The sequence below is a fragment of the Netta rufina genome (assembly GCF_964035555.1).
Source record: "Netta rufina genome assembly, chromosome: 11".
In the NCBI taxonomy this organism is placed as follows: Eukaryota; Metazoa; Chordata; class Aves; order Anseriformes; family Anatidae; genus Netta; species Netta rufina.
The window spans coordinates 9,382,098-9,396,157 of NC_140134.1; the positions used below are offsets into that span (position 1 = coordinate 9,382,098).

Sequence of the window (14,060 nt, forward strand, 5' to 3'; positions counted from 1 at the left end):
GACGAGCAGCATCAGTAGCGATGCTAATTAGCTACGGCTATTAGTCCTGACACGTTCTTGGTGGGGAAGGATCTATTTCTGCATAACAAGTTTTTTCCTTTTCTTACCATATAAAAATATCAGTGCGTAATTAAAAATAGCCTACAGAATCTTTAAAATCTCCTAGGGAGAGGGACAAAGTCACTTGGAGGATGGGTATTTTGAGGAGGGTTTCACAGAAGCAGCAGACATGTTACATATTGTCAATTCTTTGCAGCTGTGCTGTAATGAATCAGTTACCTTATTTAACTGTTGGAAAGGCCTCATTTGGGTGCTGCTGGGTGTGGTGCTGGGCATGCCGCCAGTTCTTGAATTTGCTTGTTAAGCTTCACTTCGGGTCCTTGTGCTCTTACCTCTAACTCTTAGCACAAGTGTTTCTAGAGTTCAGATTTTACTTCTAAATTTAAAATGTCTTGCTTATTCATAGAAACATTTACATAAGGGGATGCAAATCGGAACTTTTCTCTCTACACACACACAAGTATCTCTACTCGCATGTTAAGGCACCTGCACATTTAAAACGTCCTTGGTTTAACCAGCCCTGAAAAGCATTTTCAGTTGCAGAAGGCAGCTTTGTAGCCCCAGTTCCCATGCACCAACATACAGGTCCATGCTACTCCAGGAGGTGCTGGAGAAACGTGGCACACACATACATTTCTTTCATTGGGTTTGCTACTTTTCCTTCACAAGACCACAGCGTTATACAGCAGTTTGACTCTAATTTCCTCCCCAGTTTATCTTTGTATTGTGCTGGTTTCCTTTGCATGTTAATTGCCCTCTCTCCTCCCATAGCCGATCAGATCAAGCCACTGAATCAACTTTTCTTTCTCTTTTTCTACCCACTGCTCGCATGCACACATGGCAAGGAGCAGACTGACACCATTTGACATCTCTTTGCTTCCTCATTTCAATATTAACTGTTTACCAGAAGAGAAACTGGTTTGGGGGTAGGGTGCTGAGTGCATGCATGTCTCTGTGTGTGAGCAAGAGCTTTTTTTTTTTTTTTCCCCTCAGTCCCTCCGCAGCTATAAGTCATTACACAGAGCTACCTGAAACTGCCTAGTGCTAGTTTTCACCAGCCTGAGTTGAGAAGACATTTCTGTGGATGTGCTCCCCGTCCTGCCTGGGCTGGTGTACAGCAACAACTGCAGGGCTCGGTGCTGCTGCTGCTGCTCTCGTCTGAGAACCAACGTGCTGAGGGATCCCTTTGCCCTCCCCAGAGTGAGCACAATGACACAGCTGCAGTTTAAAGATGCGTTTTGGGTAAGTGAGCTTTTCCCCCAAGTTTCCTCTATCGAATAAGTCTGTATTTAAATATCTTCTAAAATGCAACCTGGCTCTAAATACACTTTGGAGCTAACTTAATCCTGCTCTTCATCCAAATTTGTCTCCAGGCAAAAACATACTGCTCAAGTGTTTGATGGTAGGCAGAAGGAGACACTGTAAAGAATTACATCCAAAAAACAGCAACTTTTCCAGTTTCTGTGCTAGGTCCAGCATCTGCTTTTGAAGGGGACGTGGCTTTCTCTGTCTCACAGTCCTTAGAGCGCTCGCTTGCAGCAAGTCTCAGGTTTAGGAGTGGCTCCTCTTAGCAAGTGAACTGTTACTAATTACAGTCTGAATTCTCTAATGTTTACTTGTAGAATGCAACAGCATCAGCAAAGCCAGCCAACCGTGTGCAAAATGCTGTTGCTCGCCCACCTATGGAGTCTGTGCCCACTTTTACGTGCAAAAGGGCATGCAAGAGAGTGTGTAGGCGCCCAGCTCTCCTACAGCAGCACAGGTGGAAAAACTAGTAGTGGTGCTTGAGAACTCACAACTGGCTTAAAAAGTGTGAATACTAAAGCATTTGGCTTTCAGTTGAATAACCTTTGAGCACCTTGTTTTCAAGCTCTTCTTCTGCAGTTACAAGGTAAAAAGACCATAGCGGTTTATCTCTTGGGTAATCTGAGGTTCCCCTGCAACTGCTTCTCATGTGAAGGTTTTAAGGGGAGGAAAAAAACAACAGTGCAAAGTTGAGTAAACCAGGGTGTTAAATGGTTGCCTCCTGTCTAGGCAAACATTTCTCCAGCATCTAGAACTGACTTAAATAAAGACATGAAGATGTACAAACTCTTCCCACCATGTTCCTACCAAGCTAATCAGAGCAGACTCTTCTCAGGATATTTTCTTTCCATGCTTTCTTTCTATTCTTTGATTGTCTATCCTTTGATAGAAAGAAAGGAGATTACCACTTCCTTCAGGGTAATCTCTCCCAGTATAAAACAGACAGACAGACCCAGGAAGAGGTTTCAGAGCAGCACTTTCCTCTAGGCTCCTCCAGGAAGCCACCCCTGTCCCCACTGTAGTACCAGGTTTAAAGAGTTTAAAAATAAATAGTAATGGGGAAATACAAATGATGATTTTGGTGTTAATCCTAACTGTGCCAGAGCAAACCTCCACAAGGTTCTCGCCTCTTCTTTTATACAAACTGCATGGTCGACGCACAGAGTAAAACATAACTGCAGCCCAGTGCGACTGCAAGAACTTCAGCTTTTGCATTTCTCAACTTCCCTCACCAGTGTGCAATCCAAATTTTAGAACTGCTACATTTTGTCAATTTACTTTCCAGGATCTTGGTCTTGAGCTAGAATACATCAGGCATGCTTCATGGAGTAGGGGTAGGGTGATTAGCGCCTCTTGACAATCTGGCCAGGCCAGTTCTTCATGGCTCTTCTTCCCCAAGCTTCTCTCCTGTGCTTACTCATGCTAGCATGAATATAATCCTAGCTTGCCTTTGAAGCTACCACCGGCTTTAAAAGAAAGCATCTTTGTTTTTAATATTGCTTGGCTGGAAACATGACATTACTAAGCTTGATGAACAGGGCAGATTTATATCCAGTTGTGCTATGGTAGTTTTAGGTATGCAATAAGAAGTTTTCTAAAACGAAACCTTTCAGGATATTGCACAACGTGGCGGAAGAGTACAGCTTGCCCCCAAAATCACAAGATCAGCAATTATTTTTGCATTCATAAGGTTCTGTTATGCCCATTAGTGAGCCAGAAATATATTTGCCCAGTTTGCTTCGGTGAGCAATGATCTGCTTTATTAATTTATACCATGAATGGAGCCTGTCTCCATGACTGAAAAAACAAGAAGTGCATTTACATCACAGCAGATCACTCCTTACGGGCTCCTGATCTCTGAGCCCTGCCTAAGGACACCACTGCACCCTCTCCCCAGAATTCATCCAGGTGATGGATACCCAAGCACCAACTCTCTGCCCTTACCATCAACTTTTGGACAGGCAGAAGTTTCTTTAGTGAATATCACAACATAAAATATGCACATAAATCCAAAAAGCAGCAGATCCTCCTTGACTAGCATGGAACTAGACTAGCCTGGGAAGGAACTAGATCATATATGCTAGTTCCTTCCCAGAAGGAACTCCATTCATTTTTCTCCAAAGTCCCTCAAACTTAATCATGCGTGCTGCCTTTCCAGAGAATGCAAACTGTTCCTCATAGCTCATAAGAGTTTTAATATCTCTTTCCACTATTAAACATAACAATGACAGGACTATTCTAAAACTTTCACACTTCTGTTATTTTTTTTAATTGTCAGTATTTCATGGCCTGGGCTGAAACCACTATATTTTTAATTACGCCTTTTGGTTTTATATCTTGCATACACACTGTAATGACTTAAGTGAAATTCACTTAAAGCATCCACTAAGATACACTTCTTAGTGAACGTTTCCTATCCTCAGTTAATATTTTTAGAAAATATTAATGAGATGAAAATGTGAATCGATTTTGATAGTGAAACACATTAATAGTCTGCTGGAGTACTGTACAAATGCAAAACATTACCTGTCTCTAACATTGCATGAGATGGGTAGGTAAATTCCCAGGTCAGTGGGGAGCCCGTCCATGGTACCACCTGAGTTTCATGTTAACAGGCTTAAGACAACAGGAAGAAATAGGAACAACATTCCATTTTTTGTTATAACGAGTATTAACCCAGAAAATCTTTCCCCTTCTATCACAAATACTTTCTCTTTCTTGATTTCCCTCTCTTCTAGATAGGTACTCACTGGCATCATTTACTGGCTTTGTCTTAGCCACCTGAGAAGGTGGAATGAGGAAGATGTTCAAAGGAGGCATTTAATCTTTGGCAGGCCCCAAAGTGCCCAGAGCTGAGAGGGAGCAAAGCTATTTCCTTTGGCAGCTTGGACTCAAAATCAAGTGGCCAAGTCAATTCTGAAAAAGTGTCATGGAGCGTTAGTGTGCTTGGGAACTTCAGCAGAGCTGTAAAGTGTGAAGTGCTCCTTATTTCTTAGGTGTGAAATGAGCTGAAGGCTTGTGGATTCTCCTAGCTCAGATTTAAAAGCATGCATGAGCTGGAGATATGAGCCAGCAAATATGACATGGGCCTTGAACCTGAGATAACAAGAATTAGCTGCCAGTCCTGCTGCAGACTTCTCTTTGCTATATTCCTTATCTACAAAATACCCAAGGTCATGGTCAGACACCGCAGTCCTAAGAGCCATGTAAGCGTTTAAGATGAGCCTGATACAGACAAAGACGCTTTTAAAATCTTTCTTGTTTTGACTTAAGACTATATACTACATCATGTTTAATGCAAAATCTACCTTGTAGTTGAACCTCTCACCTGTCCTGGTAGCTTTTTGCATAATGATGTATGTTATACACCCAAAAAGATGTAACTAATTTTATAAATAATGTCACTTATTATGAGGGCAGAGCTGAGCGCGGGCAGGGAGGGAAGGAGCCCCCGAACCTTCTGTGCTGGCATCTCAGCTTTGCAAGGGTCTCGCCCTCTGACTTTCACTTGGATTGCACTGTACCGGTTGCAGCTGTCTTTACTACTTGAGGCAAATTAAATGAACAATCTCACCACCCACTGGAGCACAGACCAGACCCTCTGTCAGTATGTACCACATCTCTCCGGGCCACAGAAAGTGTGACTAGAGACGGGTGCATGGGCACCATCACCATGTCCACAGTGGTCCTGCTTACATCCAGGGCCTGTCCTCACTAGTGGATGCGTGTGGTATGGGGGACAAAAGGGGAAACAACTTGGAAAAGTCCAACTAATTGCCCAGCCTAAGTCTGTGCTTGCTGTGAAGTCAACTTCATCTCCATGGGAGATGCTGCTCCATTCCTCTGTTGCGTGTTATTTCTTCCTGTGTTCCCCCGTAACAGAAAATATCCGACCTGGGCAGGATGCTTTGCTCACTGGGGCAATGAGGAGCACTCTGCAAAGGGGGTTGCCATCCCAGAACAGTCCCTGAAGCCTCAAGAAATCACAAGACAAATACTTGATCAGTTCTTGTGCCTGTGGAAACACTGGTGTTTCAGGAAACACGTCTGAGCAGAGCACAACAATTAAGATGAAGCTCAAATGAATTAATACTCCCAGCTCATACATTGATAACGAGGCAAACACACTCACAGCTTCTTCCATCACCCACATCCCTAATAAGCTACGTAGGAGGGCGCGTGAGGAAAGCAGTTACAGCGTATTCAGGCGGTTCATTTCCTTGGTGATGAGCTGAAATGGAGGGACTGCAGTTTTATGTTTGCAGCTTCTGGTTGTATGCTTAGTCAGTTACGGCCTGAATGTGGTGTATCAGGCTGAGCATCTTCCCTGGCAGGAGAAGGAGCACTTGGGGCAGAGGGAGCTGGCTCCAAGGCCTTGGAAGTCTTTCCAGTCCAGGTAGATGAACGGGTTTGTGGAAAGCTCATTTTAGGTGAAATGGATTTGATCATTTCTGATTAAAAACAATTAGATTGTTAGGTTTTATTATTTTTTTCTCATGACCATGCTGCAGCTGAATGCTTTGTCTAGAGGATTTAATGGCTTGAAATGGGTGATTGATGCTGCCCCAGTGACAATTTTGTTAATATTTTTACGAAGGTGCGTCTACTTTGTTTTAATCCCTCCTGCTCTGCAGCAGTTGTTTAATTTTACTTGGACTCAGACAACTGGAGAATTTCTATTTAGGCCAGCTCTAACTGTGCCAGGGGTATGCATTTTTGATACGGAAGAGGTGACTCAGAGATTCCCTTTTCACTCGCACACACAGGCAGCTAATGAGCAGCACACCGAGCCGAGAGGGTGTTTGTCACACGTGGTGTGAAACAGATCCTGTGGATCTGCAGCAGCACCTCAAGCAAAGACCAAAGTGGGTGCCCTCTGGTTTGCTAAAGTAACCCGCAGAGGTGAATTGCATTTCAACACCTCTCCCCCCCAGAACCAGGTGATTCATTACCAATCCCCTTCCTCCCTTGAGACTCGCACTGCCCGCAGTGCATCAAGCAGTCACACCACTTCTCTTCTCCAGAATTTAGTCTCTGACCAGGGATGCTGACCCTGTGCTGCTTAGCAGACAGAGTGGAAGACTCTGAATTTCAATCCAGTTCTGCTTATTCCATACTTGCTGGGAAGGCAAATTAAGCCGCTCACAAAAGAGAGATTTTTTTGTTATCCTTCAGCTCCATTGAGCACAAAAAGACCTTTTTCTTATTGTGCTTTCAAGCCGTACTGCAGCAGGGTAGATTCTGGCTGGCAGATGGCGTCTAGTTTTTGTAACAAAACGTTTCTCAGCAGCCACAGCTCAGTAACCTATGAAGTTCCCTGTGTTGTTCAGTAAGAAGCTGGGGGCTGAGGCTGAGATGAGGTGAGAGCCGGGGAGCACAGCTCTGTACTGGGATCCCTCAGTGTGTCAAGGACAAGAATATAGGAAAAAACAAAAAACAAAACAAAACAAAAAACCACATTGAAAATATGCATCCAGATCCTAAAAGCTTATCAGTTCACTGAAGAATTGCTCCTTTACTATGAATAGAGTTTACTGCTTCTTCGAAGTGGTGCGAAAGCACCACTCAACAGGACTGAAATTAAAAATGTGAACTAGGTGAGAACTGACCAGCAAGGGGATCTGTTCTGACTGGTTTAGAGCTTCTATCCTTCCATTCAGTGACAACAGCAAGTAAATAATAAATCCAAACCTTTTCTTTAAAGTAGCAGATTCACACAGTATGATGTTATTTTGGTGCTCCTCTCAATTTTGTCCTAATCAATTCCTAAAAAGAAAGAAAGAAAAAAAAAGGTGGAATCAAAGGGGAAAAAAAAGGTAGATGAAAGCAATTGGGGGAAGAGACAAAATGGGAAGCAAAGTATCCTGAAGTCTCATTCCCCCCCCTTACTCCCCACTCCTCCACAGCAGTGACAGAGGCTGCTGTAGCAGTTTGAGAGATAAATTCACCTTTCTCCTGCTCTCAGGTGCTTTTTCATGTTACTGAGCATCCCAGGGAGTCCTGGCAAAATGAGATCATGTTTTGAATGCTCTATCATGCCCAATGTAACAAAAAGGGGGGGAAAAAAAAACAACTCATCCCTATGTGGACAGTGTGCTGGTGTAGGCAGCGGGGTGGCTCAGTCAGAGCTGCTTGATACAGAACAAGTTTCTTCTTTACCTAAATGTGAATGTCTCATTTCACTGTTTTTTGTTTGTTTTCATCTTCATCAAGACGTGAAACTTGGACTTTTACATTTAAATTTTCAGGGCAGGAAAACTATTTCCTACCCTGCTGTAGAAATACTAGCCATTTGTTTTGTACAGCAGAAGCCCATGAGAAAACAAAACGCTCCTGGGCAGATAACAGTGAGGCCTTTTGCAAGCACAACAAGATTTCCGTTCTTGCTGGTTAAAGGACAAGGCATTTTCGAGTGAACCGACACCCCATGCCTGACAGCGGGGCTGAGGTGACAGCTTCAGCCGCTCAAAGGCCTCAAAAGCTGTTGTAGCCATGCCGGTGTGATCCCTCAGCGTGCACCTGCTTGTATAAATCTTGCCCATTTTCTATGCCCTAGGAGCCTGCTGAGGAGAAAGGAGATGCATCCAACTAAATACCCCATTGATCCATCAATTCCTACAAAAACATTATCAATCCCCTTTTTATTATATTTTGCATAAAAATTAGAGAAATTAATGCAACTGTGAGCCAACTCAGAGAAATGCTTCCCAGAAGGAAATGCAGCACTGGTAGAGTTGTCCTGCCTGAACAAACATCTAGAATTTACTTAAATTTTACTTAAATAAAACCCTCTTTTATGAATTTCTAAAAGCCTAAAGTTGATTTTCATCTCTCAGATTGCACAGTTCCCTAGGACTTGGTGATATATCATACTAATGGATCGTAAGAACACATTGCATCACATTGAGTAACAGGATATGTTGAAAATGATTATTTAAGCAGCAAAGATTTCTTGTAAAATGGAAATGACAATATACAGCTATTGGAATAGTCCTCACTAAGGAATGAACTCTTACAGCAGAACTCTGGGAAGATTTCCTGAAGCTTAACCCCCCTTTATGCCAGGAAAGATGACCAACAAAATGCCTTTTTTTTTTTTTTTTTTTAATAAGGGCCACTGGAAGTGTGGGTGCAGCAGCACATCGTGCTCAGTGTCATTTCAGGACTAGCAGGAAACAAATATAAGTTTTCTAAGAGAGGGAGGAGAAAACCACATAGCTCTTTTTAATTAAGTGATGTACCAACTAGGCAGGTCTGGCTCCAGGGGCTGTGGATGACCTCCTGAACAACTGTCGCTGTGCCTGAGCAAGTCAGGATTGTTTCACGTCGCCCTCTCCTTCCCCCCAGTGCTTGCAGGAGGAGAGGAGCTCTCTTTGCAAAAGAGACCTGGAAGCAGAAGAACTAAAGAGGAATAGAAACAAAAATAATCTCTGAACATTATTCTGCATAAAACAGAAGTATATTCTGCTTTAATATTCCATTTCTCCTTATTTTACTTCCAGTTTCTCTTGTGTACCTACTATTATACATTAAGAGACTGAAATAACATCTGATCTCAACTTCAATGTGCTTATTTATCTGGCTCCAGAAGGCACCACGGCTAAACGGTGCTGTGCTTCAGCCCCAGTTAGGAAAAGAAGGTGCAAATGCTCACAGCAGATCTTTGTGTTGACTCCTAGGAAGAAGCCACCTTACTTTGTGGATTTAGCCTATGTCCAAAGTCATCACATGAAAAAAAAAAAAAAAAAAAAAAGTAAAAGGAATGCCACCACCTCAAGCTTGTGTCAAATAGCCACATCAAGCTCTGATTTAAAGCTAAGGAAGGATGTGTCCCATTGCTCACTACCCAAGGAAAACCAGAACAAAAACAAACCCATAAAATGTTGCAATCTTTACAAAATTCAGCTACAGTTTTTCTTCCTTAAGAAACTTTGTGTACTCTCAGAGTATTATTTAATTATGGAATTAAGGAGGAAAGTTGAAACGGAGGCAATAACCACAAGCAGAGCCCTTCTAGTAGACTAGAATTGGAACAAGCCTGTAGGAACAAGCCTGTTCCCTGTGTGCCATTAATTTGCCAGCCAACAAACCACCTGCAAAAGTTAAGAGGGTTTTGTGCAGCAGTCACTTTGTGGGTATGCAAATAATGGGGTGATTATAACATGAGAAAAGCCAAACTACAAGCCATGACTACTAGACTGCCTTACTTCCAAGCCATGGGCAGTCCGGGAGGCGGGACAGCAGGGCAGGGGCTCAGAAAGCGGAGGAGCGAATCCCTCTTGTCAGCAGAACCCTGAAACAGCCATTTCCTGCTCCCTGAAACCCACCCGTGGTGTCACAGAGCAAAACACCACTGGGAAATGATGAGTTTGCTCAATGCCACCAGTTGTGCAATGCTGCCATGCAGTTTGTGCAATATCATAGAAGCATAGAATACCCCGAGTTGGAAGGGACCCATAAGGATCATGGAGTCCAACTCCTGGCACCACACAGGTCTGCTCAAAAGTGTACACCATGTGCCTAAGTGCACAGTCCAATCGCTTTTTAAATTCATACAGGCTTGGTGCAGTGACTACATCCCTGGGGAACCTGTTCCAGTGTGCGACCACCCTCTCGGTGAAGAACCTCTTCCTGATGTCCAGCCTAAACTTCCCCTGCCTCAGCTTAACACCGTTCCCGCAGGTCCTGTCACTGGTGTTTACAGAGAATAGGTCACCTGCCTCTCCACTCCCCCTTGCAAGGAAGCTGTAGACCATGATGAGGTCCCCCCCTCAGCCTCCTTTTCTGCAGGCTGAACAGGCCCAATTTCAGCTTATTTCTGAACGCCGTAGCTCCTGCAGAATCGCAGTGTGATGAGGATCTCTGCTTTCATTTTAAGCTCTCCAGCCTACCTCACTGAATGGATAATGGGAGCTGGCACTCTAGCAACTCAGTAATTAAAATGCTACAAGTGCAATAGTTTTTCTCCCCCTCTGCTTTTTGAAGCGCCCATTCAAGATATGCATCTATCTTGATATGCATCTATTTCATCTAAATAAAATTTGCTCCCCAGGAAAAGTAATCTGCATTGCAGATTCAAGTAACAAAGACAATAGTATAACTGCAAACTAAGCTTTATGTTAAAAACTCCTGAGTCAGATCCTGAAAATGTTACAGAGAAGACCCAAGGTAGCCCTCTACACCCGTAGTGAATGTTTATGTTCCTGCAGTGCAAAAAGTGAGTTTACAAGCAGAGAAAGAAAAGTTATATATCCAGCTCTGGCCACCTACTCTCTATTGTTTTTTTCCTCCTTGTATTATATACTTAAAAAAAACCTTTTTTTTTTTTTTCCTAATGTTTGTATAAATTCTGTAGTCACATCACACCAGTCTCCAAAGGCACGAACAGCCATTTCTTTTCAGCCCATTCCAACCACTTGCAGCCAAGAGGAAAAATAAGCTCTTACACAATATTGCATTAGACAGTACAGATATACACTTTAAACACACTAACAGGTTTGTTATCACACTAAAGTTTATAAAAAAAGGACTCGTATCACACCTAGCATTGGTCAGAGGAACCTGCTTTGCTTACAGGCTTCTCCTGTAACATCACTCTTCTGAAGGCTGACCACTGTCCCCATTTATGTGCTCACCAGCACAGCTTTTTCTTTTTTTTTTTTTTTTTTTTAACCAGCATGGCTAGTTTTTCAGTGGCTAACACCTTTCCAGGACAAGGCAGCAGAGGGTCAGGCTGCAAACCTGGGGTTTTGGTATGATAAAACGCTCTTTCCTGTTTCACCAGTGCGGAGCAGATCTAAGACAGAATCTCATGTAACTGGAAGCGATACTTAACAGCTTCTTATTGCACCAGGGCAATCCGGAGCCAGGCATCCTTCCTCGGTATCACCCCATGCAGCTGGGTAGAGCTGGGACTTGAACATCAGATTGTGATCAGAATAGTGGTGCTCATGGCTATCCCATTGTATTTCATGGTTAGGGTAGCCTATGTGACACAGGAGGAAACATTCTAAACTACAGACATGTAGCATGTTATCATGTGAATCTATCTGTAGAAACACTAGGAAATTGTCAAGGATCCCAGAAGAAAAAAGGAAACCAAACCAAACAATAGTAACAAAAAACCACAAAACAAGTGATTCACTTGCAGTGAATTAACCTGACATGATAGGAAACATGCAAAGAGCCAAATGTACTTTGAGACCATAAAGTTTGTTTTTGGCTGTTGACTACCAAATCTGCCTGCTGCTCTCCTACAGCAAATATTCAGCCTGTAGAGCACTCAAAAAGGAGACCAGGAGATCCAGAGATCAAGATCACTGTTTTAAAGCAGTTCCAGTGTACAGTGCTATAATGTAAGAGCAGTAAGAGCAACTTACGTTCAACCCAGGACTGAGGTATCGTGTACTGTACAGCTGTGGACAACAAGGATTTATTTCAGATGGTTGGAGAAGACACTGGCAGAATGATGCTTGTTCAAAACTCACCTGCTCTCTCTGAACTTCCTCCTCACAGCCAGGAGTTATTTCATTTCTGAACCAACAAAAATGAATTTTAAGTTCTTGTTTTACAAAAATTGTCATGAGCTTACCTTAAGTAGGCAGCATAAGTTATGATGCAAAAAAGGTCGGGAAAAAAAAAAAGATACTCATAACAAATTCAGTTTCCTTTTTTTTTTTTTTTTTTCCCCTCTCCATTTTGAAAATCTGTATAAACGCCTTATTTAGAAGATTTAGCAACATCTGTCATTTTCAGTTCAAACTTTATAATACTTGATAAGAGTCTTGGGTAAATACCATTAAGAACAAAGACAAAGGATGCACTAGAATAGCTAAATATATTTTTTTATTATTATTATTATTTTTTTTTTTAATATTTGCAGATAATACATTTCAATTCCTAAATGAAAGACAGGCAAAAAGAATGTCTGATGGCCATGCTGAAGGTGCCACATTCGTACTGCCACTGCTTGCACTAGGCCCACCTTAGATGAGCAAACCAGGTAACATGCAGGTTTTGGTGCAACCTTTAACACTACGGTAGCTCAGAAGCATCGTGCCACATACCAAGCAATGCACCAGGAGTTTGCTAAGTCATTATTTCCTTTCCAGCCCCTCTTCCCAGCCAGGACAGGATAGCCATTCGCTGTGTTGTGTCCTGGGGGTTACTTTCCCTGTGTACCAGCTAGGACACAGTTCCTTGCAAGACCAAGCAAGTGGATGTTGCTGGAGGAGCTGGAGGAGAGGCCTTTCTTGTCAGCTGGTACTGCAGCTACCCTGAGCAATGCAGCACATTCAGGTGGAGCTGCAGCATCCATTCACCACACAGGACATAGAGCTCCAGCTGCAAAGCACTTCCCTGGGGAGATGCTGAGCTGCAGACAAGCCAGTTTATCCTGCAAGAGCAGGCAGAGATATCCATTGTGGCACGTGAATTACCTCTTAATGAAGTTCTGGGTGGGTAAGCCAGGTCACTAACAAAATGCTCCAACAAAAACAGCCCCAGGAGAGGAGCCCACAGCTCCTAGAGCAAAACTGTAATGGCTTGAGAAATTCACATCACTTTCTGAATAATAGCAGGTGGGCAAAAATGTTGTAGAATGGAGGTAGTGCTTTACACTCAAGCCTGGATGGTTTTGCTTCAGCTCAATCCTTTCTAACAGCTATTCACCAAACCCACATTTTAGTTACCAGTACAGCATTTTTGTCCTTCCTACTTGATATTATTGCAGTAGCACCCCTGTGATATCAAAACAGATTCATGCTCTTCAGAAAGCCTTGCAGCCTCATCTCTGGAGGGAAGGGCATTGCTCATTCCACTGGCAGGAAGCAACTCTCAGAAACAGGAGCAGGAGATGAAATGCCCCCTCTCCGTTAGCTGTGCTTCTCCTGATGAGAAGAAAAACCCTGGGCTCCAGGGCAGAGACAAAGTGCATGGGAATTATTAATGGAAAAATCTCGAACAATACAAATCTGCCTGCTACACCGATATCCCTTTGTCAAACACCTTCTTACTAGGGATTACAGGTCTGTTGGACAACCCGGATTAACTAATCCTTTTTATTAAAGTAACAATGCACAAATTCCCTTTCGTAGTCACACATGCTTTGACTAAGTGGGATCACTTTCTTGGCAATGAAACAAATTACTGCTGGTGATTTGAATCACTCTCTTGAAAGCATCTGTCTCTTTAGATTTGTTACAAGCAAATGATGTTTTACACATTTAATGAATATACTTGTTATCTAATTAGAACTTTTTTTTCTAGTTTCTGAACAACAACAACAAAATAGTCCTTTGACTTTTCATTAGTTCTTATGATCACCACAAAGTCCCAGCTGAGAGGTGCCCAAGCACCAACTGAGTGGGGCAACTTTAACAGCCTCTACAAGAATCAGTTGATGCAAATGCTGATTATAATGCAGAATGGTAAATGGGAAGTAGAACAAAGGCAAGACATCTTATCAAGACGAAATAGTTGTTTAACATGATATAATCTCGCTGTCTTGACAAAGAAAATGTGAGGTCAGTTGTACTGTTACACAGGAAATCCTAAAGAAACCAGAGAAGAAAAACAAAACAGGACTTTGCACAGACACAGCAGGAGAACAAGAAGCACAAAGTAGGTGAAGGGCCTGTTCTGGAGGAAGGGTGCTTGAGAACTAAGGAGTGAGTTTATTCAATATATTCTCTGAA

The 14,060-nt window shown here is 42.7% G+C and overlaps 1 protein-coding gene across 1 annotated transcript in view; it reads left to right on the forward strand.

The window, feature by feature from the left end:
* Window positions 1-1,231: 1,231 nt before the first annotated feature.
* Window positions 1,232-14,060, forward strand: part of PSTPIP1 (proline-serine-threonine phosphatase interacting protein 1) — a 53,875-nt gene continuing 41,046 nt past the window's right edge. The window contains exon 1 of the mRNA XM_084293789.1: window positions 1,232-1,302. Within this exon, the coding sequence (XP_084149915.1) occupies window positions 1,270-1,302 (33 nt within the window). The 5' untranslated portion in view covers window positions 1,232-1,269. The remainder of the gene's footprint in view (window positions 1,303-14,060) is intronic.